The sequence below is a fragment of the Atractosteus spatula genome, chromosome 7 (genome assembly GCF_055471065.1).
Source record: "Atractosteus spatula isolate fAtrSpa1 chromosome 7, fAtrSpa1.hap1, whole genome shotgun sequence".
Classification (NCBI taxonomy): domain Eukaryota; kingdom Metazoa; phylum Chordata; class Actinopteri; order Semionotiformes; family Lepisosteidae; genus Atractosteus; species Atractosteus spatula.
Window position 1 is genome coordinate 18,196,836 of NC_142712.1, and position 18,747 is coordinate 18,215,582.

The following is an 18,747-nucleotide window of genomic DNA, read 5'->3' on the forward strand; positions in this document are numbered from 1 at the left end:
CCTGCAGGCAATTGATAGAGCACATCCATTTGAAAAGGAAAGCCTAGGTATACAGAGGGTTTAACTTACTGAAATGTAAAGGTAATAACCATAAGAGCACATTTCTCATCTCACTCAGTTGCTGCATGCTTATACAGTGGCTTTTAAAAGTGTTCAATCCCTTGGTATTTGTCATATACTAATTTGACTTGTCCAAGAAAATGGTGTGGTTTCTTAATGCAATAGAGACTTTTTTTATTTCTCTGGGCTACTGGGAGCACCATTCCATGCTTTATGGTGGGGTCCATTGCTTTAAGGCAGGCGTACCCGGGGTACCTGCAGTTTTTATGCAGTTTTTAATGTCCAGTTAAAAACTCAGCTAGAATGAAAACTAGAATTCACCTGGGCTCTTCTGGAGCAGAGTCCTGACAGACATTTGGTATCATTACACTGAATATTTCAACGCTGTTGGCTGTTGCATAAAATGCCCTAAATACCACATAAGTCTTGGTTTCCATGGTGTTTTTGGCCTTGTCTTGGGATTCTTTCGGGCATGCAGTGGGCGAAGCAGCTATTTGAATAACATTTAATTGAGTGGAGATTAATTATACTCAAAGAACAATTGCATTCATACCTGTTTTCCCCACATTGACACACATTGTGCTTTATTGTGACACTCGGAGCAAGGTTGAGTCAGAAATGGCATGGAAGTGCTGACACAGGATGTGCTTGATACAGGACATAATGATTGTGTTAAAGCCATTATCACTTTCTGAAGTCAAGTTAGAAGTGTGGTATAAGTTGCTTTTGCACTAGTCTTGTTTAATTTCCCCATTCTTCTATCAGATAAGATTTTTGCTTTCACGCCATTGCAAATCTTAAATTCCAGTTTAGCCTATTATACACTGTATTAGTGAAGGTAAATTGAATATTCTGTGAAATTAACCCGAGAGAATAGCAGAATGAACCAGACCATGAAGGTGTAAAAGGAAATTCTGCATGAGAAGCTGGAAAACTGGCTGAATGAATATATATATATAAGGGGAAGTTACTAAAATCATATAAAAGAGTAAGGGAATATAAATTCTGTTCTGTAATGTAACACTGTACTGCATTAACCACTGCTCTGTTTGGAACTTGGAAAGGGTTTATTTTTTGCAATATTTAAGAACCTAAGAGTTAAACCTTCTCCCTACACCATGTGTGTCAGAATAGCCCAGTGTTATCTTGTGAGGAATGTGCTTTTAGAACCTGATGAAAATGGTGTTTAATCCATGACAATTTGCTACCTTTTATTTCACAAATAATTCCTTTCTATAATACAGAATTAAGGTTTATACCTAATGGTTTCAAACTCTTTAATGGGTCGGCTGCTTCTCAAGGTTAGATGTGCTAGGTAGTTCTCTTCAAAGAATTCTCATGCTAGCTGAATTTTATTTGTACAGATTTTCTAAAAGGAGGAAAATGCCATCTCATGTTGAAATAAGGTGCTTAAAGTAAGGACAATGTATCCTTTTCCACATTAAAAGTATCTGATGGGTTTTTAAGGTAATATTTCTAAATCCATTCCTGGTTTGATGAGTAATTCCAGTACTTTTCTTCAGAAGACACTTCTTGAATTCTCTAGGTTCTTTTCTGTCACTTGGTCACTCATTGTACCATGGTCATTTAGACTAGAAAATTAGTGATGTGTGTGGCCTGTCAGAAGTAGACTGGCAAACTGAGTGAGCTTTCATTGTTGCACAGTGTAACCTCTTGCGTGTTTGAACATGTAGGATGTCTACTGTTATGCAGTTCCTAAAGACCATTTCTTCTATAACAGGAAATACTTCGTGAGTTTTCTGGCAGCAGTTCCCAAACTATTATACTCCTAGGGCGAGATATAGTTTTTCTGGTTTAAAACAATTTGTAATTATTTTGACCTACCAAATGGGGGTTAAAATGAAGTGGTACTGAAGACGGAGTGAAAAGAAGTACAGATTTGCTAAAAACTGAAAAGCAAAGAAGTGGAATCAACCTTATCGATAGCAGTCTTCTCTAAATATGCTAAAATTGCTAGTGAGTCTGCTAGTGACATTTTAAGGAGTAGAGCCTCTAAAATTTGTTTTGCACAATGAAATCTTAGTCTAAATTCAACTCTTTAAAACACAAAGGTAAGCAATAATACAAACACAACCAATAAATGGATAATTTACCTTTTTCCCCAAGAGGAAATACACAGCTGTTGAGAATATAGAATTTTGAAAACTGCAGAAAAAAATTGAAGTGAACAAGATGAAATAAGGTATCAATCAGTATAGAGTGGCAATTACCTTAACTTCACAAAGGACATGTAAGTGCATGCTTACTTGTAGCCAACTTAGTTTCTCAACTAATACTTAACAAAAAAAATCCAGAAACACACACAATACCTAGAATTATCAGGTGTTCATACTTAGGCCTGTGCTGCATGTTAATGTGTGAATAAGGATTTGTATAGTACAAGTCACATAAGTTTACTTTTGATAGTTTCTCTATTGTATGTGAAAGCTGCTAATGCTGAATTCTTTCAATGAAAATGAATTTGAACATAATTGACACGTATCCATGGAGTATTATCAAACTAGAAAGGAACTAGTGATTTGTCTAGTATTTCTTTCTCCTCATAAGCAATATAGTTTATATTTTCTGGGTTGGTTGTTACAGGGCTTGTTAAGTCATGACTTACTGGGAGTGTTTGGTTGCCTAAGAAGCTGATCTGTTTGTGTGAAAGAGATTCTGTATTTTAATCTTTTGATTTACCAGATCATTGCTAAAATATGTTCCCCAACAATGTTAAATATAGCTTCTGTTCTCTTATGATCCCCACAATCACCATAATAGAACAATTTTATTATATTTTGGAGTAAAAAAAAAACAGTAGTTCATCTTAAGGAATTATTCATGCATGTCTTGATATTAGATAAAATTACCAAAGATGTGGCTTAATTCTGGGGTATTGGCAGATATCCTTCTTTACATTTTTAGGCCTGTGCTGCAAGTTAATTTGAGTGAATGAGTGTGGATGTCTGTCCTTAAACTCTGAAAATACCCATTAATGTAAATGGACTTGAATAAAGACCTTGTATAAATATATAATAAAGTAGACATTTAATAATTCAGCATTATCCCGTCATTGTCTACTCAACATTCATTTCATCTTATCAGTTTCTTTCACTGATCTTGCTTTCATTTCTTTTTCGGATATTGGAAGTAAAGTGGAAGAACCAAAATTCTGAAAGATTTTTTAAAGAATGTAAAAAAAGAATTTGTAAATTATAGAATATACATATGCATTTTAAGCTGTTTGTTTAAAAGGCTTTTTATTTTACAGAGCATACCATTTCAGGATGAAGAGTATAAAACCAACTTAGAGTGTTCATCTAATTTGTCTGATCTTTAGTTTACTGAAGTGAGAAGTGTTCGTTATCTACCGTAGATTCACTTAAGAGTTAAACAAATCATCTGCACACAATTTTGACAAGCTTATCTCTTATAACACCTCTTTTTTTAAGTTTGTGGTTTCTTAGCATAGCTAAGAGAAACGGAACTTTGGGGGTACATATGAATGTCCGCATTCATGTCAGGTGTTAACGCACAGCTAGATCTGTTGGCTGAGTTGTTTTGAGATGCATGCATTACTCATTGATTAAGGGAAACAATCTTAATGTTGACCTAGTTGCATAATGGGTGAATCCTTACAGAATTTGAAGTTTCTGACCTCTAAAATGTGAGATCCAGGAAAGCTTCTTTTAAGGAACATCAGACTGACTTGGCGTATGAAGGCTTATTTCTGCCTTTTTCTGCATGTTTTTCGGATGACCCCAGGCATCAACAACATTTAAAATATAAAAATGGAGCCCTTTAGCCTGTCTTGCTGGTTTGATTACTTGCATCTTAATGATCCAAGAATTTTCAGACCTTTTATTTAAAGATACCGGTTTCAGTTTTAATAACATTTTTAACATTTAATAACATTTAACATTTAGTGCTCTTATTCTGAATATCACATTCCACTCAGACCCAGAGTTTGTCTGGCTGCTGTGTTTTGTACTGCTTTTAAAGTTCTCTAACACTTTTTCATTAAATAATAAATTAATTAAAAAAATCATAATGATTTGAAACATTTCCCATTTTTGTTTCGGGTGTTAAAGGTAAAATTATCCTGTGTGGAACTTGTGGAAGTAAACGGCATCAATACAAAGTTTTCCCCACAAGCTTTTATATTTTTGTCTTCCATTTTCCAACTGCTGTTCTACTTTTGCTGACGGATTTTTAACTTTTAAAAAGCCTGAGAACTACAGTCAAGCACATGGCTTCTGGTTCTGGGTGAGACACCATGTGCTCTGGCTTGCATTGCCTTGTCAGTGCCTATTTATAAAGAGGTACCGATGAATTGATGGAACAGAATGATGCCTTCTGAACCTACCCCTCGTGGTGTTTCTCAGGACGGATGTATTCACATATATATACAGTAAGTCTTCAAAATTGCCACCTAAAAACACGGCATTTTGGAAAAGCAATATGGCATATAAAATGATGTGGAAACTGCCATTAGTGTTTTAGGATTTTGCCATATGGCAGACATTTAAGTCACTAATAGGGTCTATATAGTTCTATAACAAAGTGACATTTATAGAGGAGGGTAATATCTGTGTGTATTTGGTGTGATGAAACACAAGCAGGATACATAATTTACCCAGGTGTATGACTCATTGTATAGCATATCTGCTGTTGCTATGTAACATTTCCCTCTGTGTGCCTTATCTGTTTATGAGTCTTTTAAGTACCGTAAACCAGGAGTATTTCTGTATTTTTAGAATTGACTACCTTCTCTTAAAGCTTCAGTTTTAAAATAAGGACCATTTATTAACAAGTTTCTCTCAAGAACTAAAAATCCAAATTGTTAAATTGTGGCTCCGTGAAAGCTTTTGCGCAGTGCATTCATGCTGGATCTTATTGACTCGACACACCTGAGACCTTGTGGTTGAATTGTTGCAGCCATCGCCGATTTCGGTTTACACCTTTTGATTTGTTCAGTTTCTCTCTCAGTGTCCAACAAAGTGCTTGCTAGCATTAAGATAAGTTTGTTCGAGTTGCAGCTTTATTATTGCCCTACTTTGCCTGTTGGCACAGGACACAGGCTCCCTTGTTTCTTTAAGAACCGTACTTACAGAGCAAAGACCTTTGCACCTCTTACGAGCAGACAAATCACACAAATGGAGCATGAATATCGGACTTCTGATTTCTTCTTATGGCTGCGGAACTAGTTTTTGTGGTATATATGACATATTGCCGCTGACCTCTTGACTGCCGTATGTTAAGTGTTTTTCCACTATTCTAAATTAGAATTGTTTAAGAAAACTGGCACACGCAAAAAGAAAAATTGGTTGTGGGAAATGTGATCCACAAGACAAGAAGCGATATTTGGGGAACAAAAACATAAATTTTGATCCATGTAATGGGCACTTTAAAGTTATGGTGAAATTCAAGCCTTGCTCATCTAGTTTGTTTTTGTAAATTTAATTTCTACAGGGGTAAATATCAGTTATTTTTGTTTTGGAAGATGTTGGTTGAAAACTTTGCGGTCCCTTCCAGCATGCAGTTGTCAGTAGCCTCTAGCTATAAGAAAAGTAACAAAATGCTAGATTGCTTTCCTGAAAGTACAGTATTTGATTTTGGAAGCTACGGCTGATGGATCTGGGTTTTGACTTCTCAAAAACTTCGATGCTCTTGTGGAAGCCTTGAAAGGAGATGAAGTGGGGGAGGTTTTTTGTAGTCATAGCATTTTATAGCTGGGGCGGCTCTTCCAAAACAAAATATAGTAATATTTTTAAATAGGAGGGCCTCAATTTTAAAATGGTCTTCTGAAGATTTCTCTCCCTCTTCTTGGCTTCTCCCCGTGTTGTGTAAGGAAATGTTCAAAAACAAATGGTCTATTTTTTTTCTGCTTAGATGACTAAGCACACATTTAAATCATGTCTGGATAGTGAAATGAACATCATCTTGTTTCCAGGCTGCTTGAGCAGCAGCTGTTGAATATTGGGCATGATCCTCATTTCTGGTTACGTTAAAAGTTTTTTATGCCAAAACTGCACAAGTACAAATTAGTACTAATAAAGAAAAAGGAGGAAGTTTAAAACAACGTAGAGGTTACAATTTTTGCCTGGTCAGTGAAAATGAAATTTGGTCCTACAGCAGTTAATGGTTAATCTTCACTGAGGAAATGCCTGCAGTGATAGTGATGTTGACTCAGTTTAAGTTGATCACAGAGGAAGATTATTTGTGAGGCAGCAGGAATATGAAAAACAAGTTATACATTTTTCTTGAATAGAGACTTTAGACAATTTTCAGTGTATACTTCACCAAAATGTAAACAGGTTATTTAAATATAAAATAATGGTTTTACATATTACATTTACAAAGTCTATAGTGTTCAATTTTGAACTCTTAAATCTGATGCTAATGCTAAAAGCCTGATGGCAAGATATTTTAAGCTAGGTAAAAGGCTATTTCAGTGTGCACTTTGATATTTCATGATGAAAAGAACTTTTCTGAGTCTGAGAGCTCAGCAAGTGTCAGCTGTGATTTGTATTCAAGAACAGTTTTGCATTGGGCCTAGTAATTGTTGTGATATTTACTTTTTTAGTACAAAATACACCATTATATTTTAATTTAAATACTTTCATTTTGGATTTTTAATTGAAATAATAGGGTTATCCTGTTCAGGAGACCTCTGAAATAGTCCTAATTGTTTCCCGCAAAGTATGAAAAATCTTCACTCCGAGGGCTTTCAGCGATCAGTTTTTCTCTGATCAGTCAAAAGGGCTTGGCTGAGTTTCGGGTTGACAGTCCAAAGCAGCACTTCACTATCTTTAGTGAATCAATGCCATATTGGAAACATAAGAAAAGAAGAAAGATTACTGAGGGGGAAGTTTGTCTGATTTTATTTTATAAAAGTTCCTAATAAATTAGTTTAAATCTGACTTGGCAGCTTGATCTAGACACTTCTGTCTCGAAGTGGCTTCTGTTCTCAGTCCTACATGTACTTCCTGCTGCATTGCCTTTGCCTTCCTTGGTCAATACCTAGGTCAGTACTTTTCATATTTTTAAATTAATATCAGGCGTATCACAATATTTGGTTTGCCTTTAACATAATTTAAAATTAAGGATCTTAACGAAAGCTGTCTTGAGAAGTTGGACTTCAGGCAGTACATCATGACTTTAGCTGTGCATGAAAGAGCAACTGATTTTGCTTTAGGGGCATTTGCGTTTTTTGTTCCCCTTTAAAAAGAAAAAGGGAACAGGGGAAGGAGTGTGTGTGTGGCTTTTGAGTTACTCACCTGACAAGATGTGTCAGCAGTAATCTGCATGGAAATCGCGTTGGATGTAAGTTCTGTCTCCCATGAGTTTCCCTGCTGTTTTCATTCTTTCACGCTGCTTCTTTGAATTTGTGAAGAGATCCCCTCATGTGACATACAAGCTTTTTGCACAACATTGTGAGAAATATCTTACTGAAGTGACTTCTAAAAGCAGTAGAACAAACTTTTTTTTTCTCTGTCATAGAATCTGAGCTTTCTCTGTTGCCAGCTTTACCTTGGAAGTGTAATAAACAGGATGTGCCAGGATAGTGTTGTCAACCAAGGACTACATTTAGTTTCTGCAGCTAGGTACTGAAATAGGGAAACTGTGCCAAACAAAAAAAGCTTTGAGAAAGTAGGCTGACAGTTTATTCCTGTAAATAGGTATATACCTGACCTACTGAATCTACACGCCAACACACCCACACAGACACGCACATCAAGATGCTATCAGTTTCACTTCTTTGATTAGTTCAGAGTTGTGCACATTACAGTAAAGTGAAATATGAGGCACGTTTTTTCAGTTAAAATAAATGGGAAATCCCTATGAGTTAATGGGCACCTGGTGAAGTTCTTACATTTAACATTTTTACAACTGAATGAGAAGATTATAGATGATTAATATGCATATGTCTACGGCTAGGCTTAGTTTTTAGTACAGACTCAGTTAAGAGCTGTATAGAACTGCTTTTATTGGTTTGAGTTGTTTTCATAACCAACATACGTTCAGTCTGCTTTCCAAAATTCAATGTGTGTGTATCAATTTTTTAAAGCAGATTTGTGGCAAAGATAGCCATATGTTATTTTACTTCATTTGTCAGTGTACTTTATTGAAAATTTGAAATACTCTGCTGTTCCAAACACATGAGAGCATAAGATTGCCTTAATGCAATAAGTGTCAGTTCAAAATTGTGCTACAGTTGCAGTTCCTTTTTTGACTGCTTTTTACAGATTTCATACCATGTTCTCTTAAACAGAAGTGGGAAAAATTACTCAATCTTATGTAGACCACATTGGCTCTCTGCAACAGAACATCTGGTACAAAGCTTTATAAACTGCAAGCTGACTTTTAACTAACTTGGTTATGGTTTCAAGTATAGTTCACCTACGTCATTTATAGTTATGCTTAATGTCCAGGTTTTGTTTTAACACTGGTTCATGGGTGCTTAGAATTCTTTGCATTTATATAGCGCTTGCCATTCTGCTGGGGTCCCATTTCATCCACTGCTGAAGTGCACTATTCTTCCGAGTGATATATGGCAACCATTTTGTACCAGCAGCACCACTATACTGTGTGTCGAGTGGAAAAGTTGATCCCCTGACTGAATTATGGGTTAAGTTTAAACAGATTAAATTACGCACGCTAAGAGTGACATTCAACCAGTATGTTGGTACACACCACTTGCATTACTAGCTGTGTAATGGGATCTTTTTACAACCAAGTAGTCAAGACTTCGTTTTAATGTCTCATCTGAATGATGACACCTCCTACGGCACATACTGTATGTAGTGTAGTTTATATGCCTCGTTCAACATACTGGGGCACTGCTTATGTACTGAATTAGACCAGCCCTGCTTAGCTTCACAGATCTGATTAGATCATGCCGTAACACTGCAATCAACTATTGTCTGTGAAGTATTAAAGGGACTTTACATTTACAAGGGAAATGAGCATAACAAGTGAACTTGGTTTCTTTAAGACAGCTTTCATGATTTTAAGAAATTATTGTCATACATGTATTGAATTCATGGTTGATTTTTCAATTAATGATTCTCAGATTTGTATTCAACTTATTTGACAACTAAACATTCATTTTTCTTTCAACCTGGCATTTATTATCTTCTCTTCTCATATGTGGTTTACAACTCTGCTGTATTGAAACATTTTTCTTTGGTTTTTCATGAAACCAACTGACACTTTCTGTTGTTTGAATGGAAAGACTGTTCTTCATTGGGGCTATCTTCACAGGCCATGATTTTGAATGGCATTTATTGTACAATTTAAATGATTAAAACACATTTCGTTCATTTTGATTAATTTATAATGGGATGTAGATATAGATGTTAAATTGTCAAGAATTTAGTCAAACTTCAGTTGACTTAAATACAGTCATTACATCGGTAGTTGTGATGTCATTACAAACAGTTGTGATTCCAAACATTAAATGGGGCCACACGGGACTTTTCCAGCCTTTGTTAGAGAAAACTGACATTGAACCCCATTTTTTTATTTGTGTACTTAAAGATGATGATATGCAGACCTGTCTGTGCCAGCTTGATTTTGGGCTTCTTTATTTTTAATCAGCTGTCACATTTTTCACAGGGTTCTGTACAGTTTTGTACTGTGACCCAGTAACCCAGAGGACAGCTACTGTAGAGTTGTGTATGTTTATCTTTAGCAGCCAGTTACCCAACTGTTCACTGAATCTTGAGTGAATGAACTGCAGTACAGCTACAGCCGAGTTGCTTTACATCGTGGTATTATCTCCAGTGCTAGCATCAAGCAGACCCTTTGACTTCAGGTGTAAACTTTACGTGGTGGGAAGTATATATCTGACATTTATATAGTACAGCTGAACTTGTTAACTTATATTTTTAGTAAACTTATGGGGAAACAAGAATGAAAAGTTAATCAGCAGCAGTACTGACCCTTAGCTAGTGTTAGTCTAATGGCAAAAAATAGTGTGGTTGTTCCCTTGCAGTTTACAAAAGATATAGGTCAGAGGCTTTTAAGATTTGAATGTGGCAGCCTCCCCCCGAAATATAGGCTGCAGGGCCACAATTAATGTTTTCTGTTTGCTGCATTATTTTCTTTTACATTCTCTTTTTAATCTGTTTAATGTCAAGGTAGAGGGCAATTCACACGTTTTCTTTCTCTTCTCCAAGGTTACACGCTGTGTTTTGGTGCACCCTGTATAAACATACCTTGCCGAGAATAAGAACGTTAGTTAATTTTAGTCTAAGGTTTCAGTTGGCTCAAAACATTAAGAAATCATTCAACATGCTCATCAAACAAAACATTACCTAGGATATGGAGATGGTGAATGAGCTTAACATTGTAATATTTTGGAAACTGGCTTTGAATTCCTTGAATACACAGTCTAGTGCATGGTTAGATGTTGCCTGATGATGCCTCCCTGTTTATAAACCAAAGGTGCTCTTTTATTAAAATTTTAGTTGATTTGTACATAGACAGTGTCCCTTCAAGCAACATCTGTTCCTGTTTCACCTGTACTGCTCATTTCTTCATAGCATTCAGCCCTTCACTCTGAATTACTTGTTTGTGTTGTGAATATCTTAATGACTCATGTCAAATGATATGGCAGTTCTAGATCAGACTAAACAAGACTATTAAAATGATTTCCATTTTTATAACAAGTAGCTCGACAAGCATTAGTTTTAGCCTTAGAAAGGCCTGGGGAGGAGCCCACCTCTCTACGGCATAGCAGGTTGAGTCCTAAACTTGAATAAAATTAAACTTTAGTGAAGAAATGCCTTGACATGCCACCAGTGGAATCCAGGGCACAGTCCACATCTGTGGCTACTTCCTGTTTTTTTTTTCTCCCCAGTGCTCTTGGAGCCATTGAAGATTAAATGAAGCCATTTTAGTTTATGTACACTCCCTAGCTTATAAATACTTGCTGTGCTCTATCTGCACAGTAGTTTTGCAGTTTGATATGTTTTTCCTTCTTTATTTACTTGGTTTTATCTACTTCCTGTGGTTTGCTATGTAGTGCTGTCCTGTGCTGCTTTTACCTATATTTTGCTCACTGTGCTTATACCAAGGCATAGCTGTTTTTTCTAAAATTATATAACTGTTTACCTCCATTAATTGAAGAAAGTAAGTCACTTTAAAGTCACTGGTTGTGACTAGTTGTCAACATCTTGTTTTAACCTACAAGTTTTTCTATGGAGAGAAATCAAAAATCTTAATTTCTCTTTAAGTTTTAAGAAGCAGACTAAACCACTTCAGTGATTTTGACCAATTTGTTTGAATTTAAAAATATAAGTGATTTGCAAAGCAACAGATTAAAGTCATTCAGGATTTAGCGTACTGTATATAATTTTCTGCACCTATTGTAGATTGCTTAAAGCAAATTGGGAACAACCTTATTTCCCCATGTTATCTTCCTTTTCTGAAAACTCATTATTCTATCTGCCACTTTGAGCTGCCCATTATACCTACATGTAAGGCAGGAGGCCTAACGATATGTGCGTGTCCTCAAATATCCATATGTTCAGTGGATTTAGCTATTTATCCTGTCAGCTGAGTCATGGTATTATGCTGACCTGTTTAAACCAAGACCATTCTGGTTGGGTGTTATGTGCTTGTTCAGTATTAATGCCAAGATTACTTTTGTTTTTCCTTTTTCATGCCAGAAGTACACTGATTATGCACAATTAGGCACTCCCTTTTGAACTTCAGTCAAGATTAGCATCATTTTATCTGCAGGGACAAGGTGCTCCTTGTACCCAGAACAGCAGGTCAGTACAGTAAAGAATATAAAAAGTGAAGAAAAGTATTTTCCTCATAAAAACGTATGCTTTCTTTTGCAGCCTTATTTTTAAAGACATTTTTTAAGCTACAAAATGTTATCTCTATTCAAGATTATATAAGTGTACCTTATTGAAACGTATAGTTTTAAATAACTGTGATGGTTTTTCACTTCAGTATTTTGTGGTTTTGCCACTCTGTATTTGACTATTTGCTTGGTTAATCAATAGTGACTCTTGACTAACTACCTTGTGGCTAAACTGCTGTGACTATTCTTAAATAGTCTTATTACTGGTGTTCATATGGACCAGTTTTTCAAAAATGTTTTTGAGGGAAGAAGTAAAATGAATCTGCTTTTCATCATTAAGAAAAGCGCTGTGTTGATTTGTTACATATCCCATCAGCAAACTGTATTTGAGACAGTTTATAAAAGGTTAATTTTAATTTCTTTGGTTTTTCAGAATACCAACTACAGAGGTTCTTAGTGTGCAGGGACAAATCAGTCCATGTGGTTAGACCCACCCTGTAAAGGCAGGAGTGTTCAGTAATTTATAGTGAATCTCTACAGAAATGTCTCTGAAAGACTTGAGAATGTAACATTACATAAGGAATTTTATTGCAATTTATTGTGTCCAATGTGTATAATCAGTTCTTTAGAGCAATTCTTTAACTAATGCCATTGTGTGTATTTGCTATAGATCTCTAGATGAGTTTAGCAGTAATATAGACACTACTATGATTTCTAAGAGAAATGTAAAAATATTTTGACAGCACTGAAAATCTGTGATTCTTCAATAAGATAACCGATTTTACCTATTAATGCAAGAAACGACATTACACTTTGTGAGGAGCTAGGCCAGCGTACAATTTGAGATGGAAAGGTAGAGGTTAATTACACATTAATAAACATTGCAGCAAGCAGGTCTGCAGGTCTCTACAGGTTAATACCAGCTTTTTAGCATGGAATTAACCTCTCCTTTTTTATGCTTCACCATACTTCTCTGTATAGCTAAATACTTGTGTCCACCCTAAAGGAGCATTTTTGTTAGTTGTACTTCTGTTTAAATACAAAATTTGCTAGTATGTCAAATGAAGCAGTTTTCAGTTTTCTTGTCTAACAGGTCCTGACTAAATGACTAAAGTCAAAGCATTATTGAAAGATATTGTAAACACTATTTTATCATTGTCAAGCAAACTTTGCCCTCAGTAGTTCTGCAAGCTTCATGACCGGAGCTTTTCATACAATGAAAAAGGCACACGATTACCGAACAACGCAATTGAAAAAAACCTTTTCAGTCCCGTCAAAATTACTAAAAACGATAGCTGAAATTTTTTTCAGTCCTCTTTTTATTAAAAATTGACTGTGGCTTCTCAGAAAACATACAAAAATAAATAAATATAAGCCATTGTCATCTGGTTGCTCATTTTGTTTAAATAGTCATACTCTGGAAATGGTGTATGAATTACTAATAGACCTAGTAAATTAAATACATTCTTACAGTACCTCCATTTCCAGACGTGTAATCCGTTTTAGGTTTATCTGTTCAACTTCCTAAGTAGCATTTTTTTAAATTAAATGCATTCCATAGATGCTAAACCTTTGCCATTAAGAAACATTCCTTTTCAGATGGTCCAGTTTTAATCACCATGGTCTGGAAATGAAGGTGTGTTTCCCATACTCCTCAGTTCAGTTCGGCAGCCTGTATTTACCCAACTCAGCCTCTTTCTGGAACCTCAAACACTAGATTCATTCTGAAAGACTTTGGCCTTCAAAGTCCGCAGGCTCTGTTGGATGTAGCTCTCTGACTGCAAGGCTTCAGAGAACTTGTTGTCATAAGACCTGCTGTATTCAGATTTGCGCTTTATGGAGTTCTGGATGGTTTCAGAGGTGAAGTAGTACACGATGGGGTCGAAGCAGCAGTTGGAAACAGCAATACAAAGAGCAATGGGGTAGATGGTCCTCACCACCGTCTCTATGGAGCAGCCTTTCAAGATCTGAGTCCTCATCAGTGCATAGAAGACCAAGTTGACATTGTAAGGGATGAAGCAGAAGCAGAAAATGAAAAGGTGCACCACAATCATGCGAAGGATCTTTGTTTTATTGAGCTTGCCCCTGTTCAAGGTCCGAGGCCTGCGTAGTATCTGGAGGACCATGGCTGAGCAGACCACATTGAGAATGAGAGGAATGAGAAAGCCCACGGTTTCAATGAAGATGACCACTTTGGAGAGGTGCACCTTCCACTGTTTGTTCGAGAAGTTCTCGAAGCAAAACGTCTGTGTCTGGTTGTGGTTTGGGTCTGTGGGGTGCAGTAGAAACCCCGAGGGCAGGCTCCCAGCCAGGACCAGCACCCAGACGGCAACACATACGATTTTGGCATTGCGTTTGGTACGCAACATCCTTGAGCGAAATGGGTACACAATGGCTAGGAATCGGTCCACACTAATGCATGTGAGGAAGAGGATGCTGCCATACATGTTGGTGTAGAATAGGGAGACGGAAAGATTACAGAGGAACGATCCAAACGGCCAGTTCTGGGTGATGAAGTAAAAGATGCGGAAAGGCAGCGTCAGAACGAATAGAAGGTCCGAGACCACCAGGTTCATCATGTAAGTGGTGGTCTCATTCCGCAGCTTCAGGGTGCAGTAAAAGATATACATGGCTGCCATGTTGGAGATGAGCCCCATGATGAAAACAATGCTGAACACCCAGGTGTACAGAGTATACTTGAAGTTGTCACCCTTTGTACAGTTTGAGCTGTTTGAACTGCCTTCTGTTGCTGTCATGATGTCTGCGATTGACTGATTCATTTGGATCTTTGTCTTAGCGTAGTATTCCTCAGCCTTAAATCCAGTGTGAATTGAAAAGTATGAAAAAACTAGCAGCAAAGGACCTGATAAGCTCTGTGATGGTCAGCATGAATCCCCAGTCTTCTCAGATGGCCTTTTCTGAAGTCAATATATAGGCAGATCAAATACTGTTAAGAAGAAATGTTACAAATCAAATGCACTGTTTTCCCAATTGGGCCAATAATTATGAATCCTGCAAAAGGTTCCGTTCAGCTGGAGGAGCATTGCTTTGCAGCTTACAGGTTGTGCTGCAGTGCATTCTCCCCTCCCCCCCGTCCAAAGCCCCCTGCCAGATCAAGCTACAGGACAGAAGCCCAAAGGTTTCTTGCGTTTTCTTTTTTCTTTATCCAGAAAAAAAAGATTTAACTTAAAGACAGTACCTGTATCCACACAGAGATGAGAATTGCTTTCTTCCTCCTGTAGTGAAACTTGGAAGAAAAACCCTTTTTTGTATTCCTTTTAAAATTTGTGTAGGCAAACTTTTTTTTGTTTAAATGTTCACAAAAGTGTTGACTCCTTTTAGGCTGTGTGGAGATCTTTAGCTTCTCTGCTGTAAAGTTCAGCAAGCGTACGAGGCAGTTTCAAGAAGTTTTTTTTTTACTTCAAAACAGGTCCAGGTCTGTATCCAGTGGTTTGAGGCAGTTACAGTGCACACTCACCCAGAGCTGCTGTTGTAAAGTCTGGGTTTGCTTGCTCAATAGGTTTTCTTTTCTCTTAAGCAAGCAGACTGAGTCATTGTGTTGCTCTCCCATTAGGAGGCAAACGAATGAAGGATTATTTCATTGGGGATGTGACATCACAGGAAAAGTGTCAAGGGAATTGGAGGAGTGGAGTTAGCAAACCCCGCCCACTTCTCCCTTTTTGTTTGCACTGTGATAATGTGTGCTAGGTGGGGGAAAAAAAAGCCTCAGGCCCTTTGTTTACCGAAGCTGTCCCTGCCCACTAAAGGTGCAGATGTTTTCATCAGATGCATTGTGTTTCAGGAGTGTTTGTAAGATCGCCTGCAGTCCTGGAGGCACAAAAATTAACACAAAGATTAAAACTGAGATTCTTTAAACACCCTTCATCAAGAGTGAGATCTAGGTTTAACCCTCTATTGCTTTTCTGTTTTTTTTTTACTTTTATGTGTAAAACAGCTGTTGCTGCTTATATTAATACAAGCAATACAACTACATAAAACTATAGCAATAAAGTTTTTCAGTGCTTTATAATGTTACAAAGAGAAGCAAAGTGCTGAAAAAAAATGAATAGTCCCACCCATGTTTTTTTGTTTTCATTTTTTATTTTATTTTTGTTAGTGGAGGAAATGTGTTAAGACTGGGAAAGCTTTATTTTCTATTTAGAACTTTCATTTGTTTTCATACACCATGTTGCTTGTCTAAAACTAAGTTTAAGATAATTTATTCTTTGATTACTGTATCAGCATGCAAGCTGCAGAGGAACAAGGAGGTTTTAATTTAAAGAAATTAATGTTTTGGTGGTGGAGTTGTCTTCACTTCATTGTGAATTTACTCTTTTTTTGTTACACAGTTATAGATGCCTTGGGAGAAAAAAAAATGTGTAAGTGTATGTAGCTTAAAGCACATGGCCTTAGTCATGGATCTCCTGACCAGGTGAAGGTTTTTTTTTATAGATTGTATAGATTTCTGATGCCCGAGTAAAAACAAGATTTAATAATTACAGCTAGCACTGCAACCGTTGGAACCAGCTGAGTTTACAGGAAGTATATGGGATTCCTACAATAATACAAGACCCAGCCTGCAGGTCAGAGAAATAACTAGTGCCGAGCTTCAGACACAGCAGGTTCATGTAGTAGGCAGTGCTTCCTGTCTACTTATGTTAACCCCCACCAGAACTACATGGAAGAATTGTATCACTCATACTTAATTGACAGACTGTTAAGTGATTTTTTTTTATTACTGCACCCCTATTGCAGTTTGGTCTGTTCTGCAGGTTTTTTTTACATATGATTCATTCCTGCCAACAAATTTGCTTTTGGAAATGGAGGTATGACCAGGTTTGTACATGTAGTCTGGTAGTTCTCATAGTTATCTGAGACTGTTAAAAACGTCCATGTTAAAACGTGTTTTTGGGGGGTGGGGTGGGGGAGTAGAATGGGATTTCTGCTATTATGAAATGTCTCTTATAAACATTTGATGGTAAATGAAAATGTTTTACCTTTGATTAAAATGCAGCTCTTTAAAAAGTGAAAATTATTTTGGCACAAAGATAAGTACGTTTTTATTAATTTTCTGCTCGGAGGCCGGATTCGGCGTTAAGCTGTCAGCACAAACTGAGAAGAAAGTGAAATAGACTGGTTTGTGTTGTCTGAAAGACTCTTCCTTCCAAGGCTCAGCAAAACAAATAAGCTTAAGCAATAGTTTTTGTTTTTTAGATTAATTCAAATGCATTTCTTGTGTTGGGAATTAATGTACAGACAAAGGTTAGCAGAGCTGTTTTAAGGGGGTGTGTCTGCAGCCCTTCGTGAAACACTACATGCGAAAGCCTGCAAGCAAGAGGAAACTATTTGGATCAGTACTTAGTAGATAATTGATCCAAGGATCTCCTCCAGTCATTTCGTGAAAGAAGCCAGTGTTTCAGTATTAACAGTGTTTCCATACTCCCACAACCTGCTATCTAAAGATGTACCTCCTGTTCACAGATTTAAATGCAGTAACATGGGTGTGTTAACTTTGGTCTGGGATTATACAGTGCTAGCAGATGCTAGAATGTGCGTGCCCTGTGTGTGAATGAATAAACAATATTTCTCTCCCCTTTGATAGATACTTTATTGATCCCGTGAGGGAAATTGCAGTGTAACAGCAGCTTAGCACAGTCAACACAGCACAGTGTAACGAATTGATACTGACTGTAATGTATTATTGTAAGAAGTGCACTAAGAAGAGTTGCTCACAGTCCAGAATAAGAACAAAGAACAAACCAGAACAGTACACAAAAAGTTGTTGTGCAAGTCCCTGGCATATATTGCACAAAACTGTTGTATACGGGAAGCTGTCTACCAAACATCATTTGGTTGTCATTATTTGCAGTATTTAGGTTGGATCTGTCCTCCTTTGTAGAGGTCCCAGTAATGATGGTACTCATTTGTATGGATGGGTAAACTTGGATGGTCAGACTTCAGTAACTTGCTTAAAGATATATTGTAACATCAGTGTCGCAGGGGTTACTTAAACTCCATTTAGGAGACCAGATCCCTAACCAGTGCTCTATGATTGCCCCCTTTTGTACTCTAGTGTTTTTTTCTGTTTAATTTTATTACTGTCTGTGGTTTCTGATTTTTATACTAATTGTCATTAGAGTCAATGTGACTTTGATTGTGAATGCTGCTCTATACAGTAAATTGTAGAGTGATTAATCTTCAAATCTCAAGACTTCCGGTAAAAAATTAAATGAACGGGATCCCAAACACACAGACTTCTGTTTCTCTGTAATTGTTTGACCATGTCTACATGTCTATCATAAAGTTGTCTTAATTGTAGGGGAGAAAGTTTTAATTTTGCTTTTAAAAATGGATGTCTGGATATGCTTAAAATAACGTGCTCTTATGAAATGTTAAAATATAGCTTAAAACTGTTGTACTGTGTATAGTTATGGTACTTGGCAAGAATCATGAAATATACAGCACAGTACTAGTTTTGTGTATGTTTGGCTAAAATTTAAAAAAGCTGCTCCTTTTTTATGGTTCCAATCAGGAAAGTAAATCCCTCTGACCAAAAGTGGTTTCTTGAATTCTCAAGTAGTTCATAGTAAGCTGTTTAACAAAAGCAGCTTGTTTTGTACTTTGCTGAAATAATGAGCCCTAGTAATTTTAGCTGATTGTGTTCTCTGCAGCTGTATAAAGGATGAACAGTGGGTCAGCAATTTATGCTGTGCTTTTATTTAAAACCTTAGTTTACGTTTTCAAGTAAGGAAGTACTAGAGTCTTCGAAGCATGACTTCCCTACCCTGAGCCTCGCAGCAGATCACACAGTAAGGGCTGAGCTAAGCTCCTGCTTTCTCCTCAGCCCACTGGACTACCTGCAGTAC

The 18,747-nt window shown here is 36.9% G+C and overlaps 2 protein-coding genes across 2 annotated transcripts in view; one reads left to right on the top strand and one right to left on the bottom strand.

Moving 5' to 3' along the window:
• Nucleotides 1–18,747, top strand: part of rb1 (retinoblastoma 1) — a 94,907-nt gene that overhangs the window by 46,365 nt on the left and 29,795 nt on the right. The gene's annotated exons all lie outside the window — the stretch shown is intronic.
• On the bottom strand, nt 13,189–15,448 carry LOC148830681 (lysophosphatidic acid receptor 6-like). Its single transcript, XM_088920180.1, has one exon. It carries the CDS (start codon nt 14,659–14,661, stop codon nt 13,588–13,590), a length of 1,074 nt encoding a protein of 357 aa, XP_088776306.1. The 5' UTR covers nt 14,662–15,448; the 3' UTR covers nt 13,189–13,587.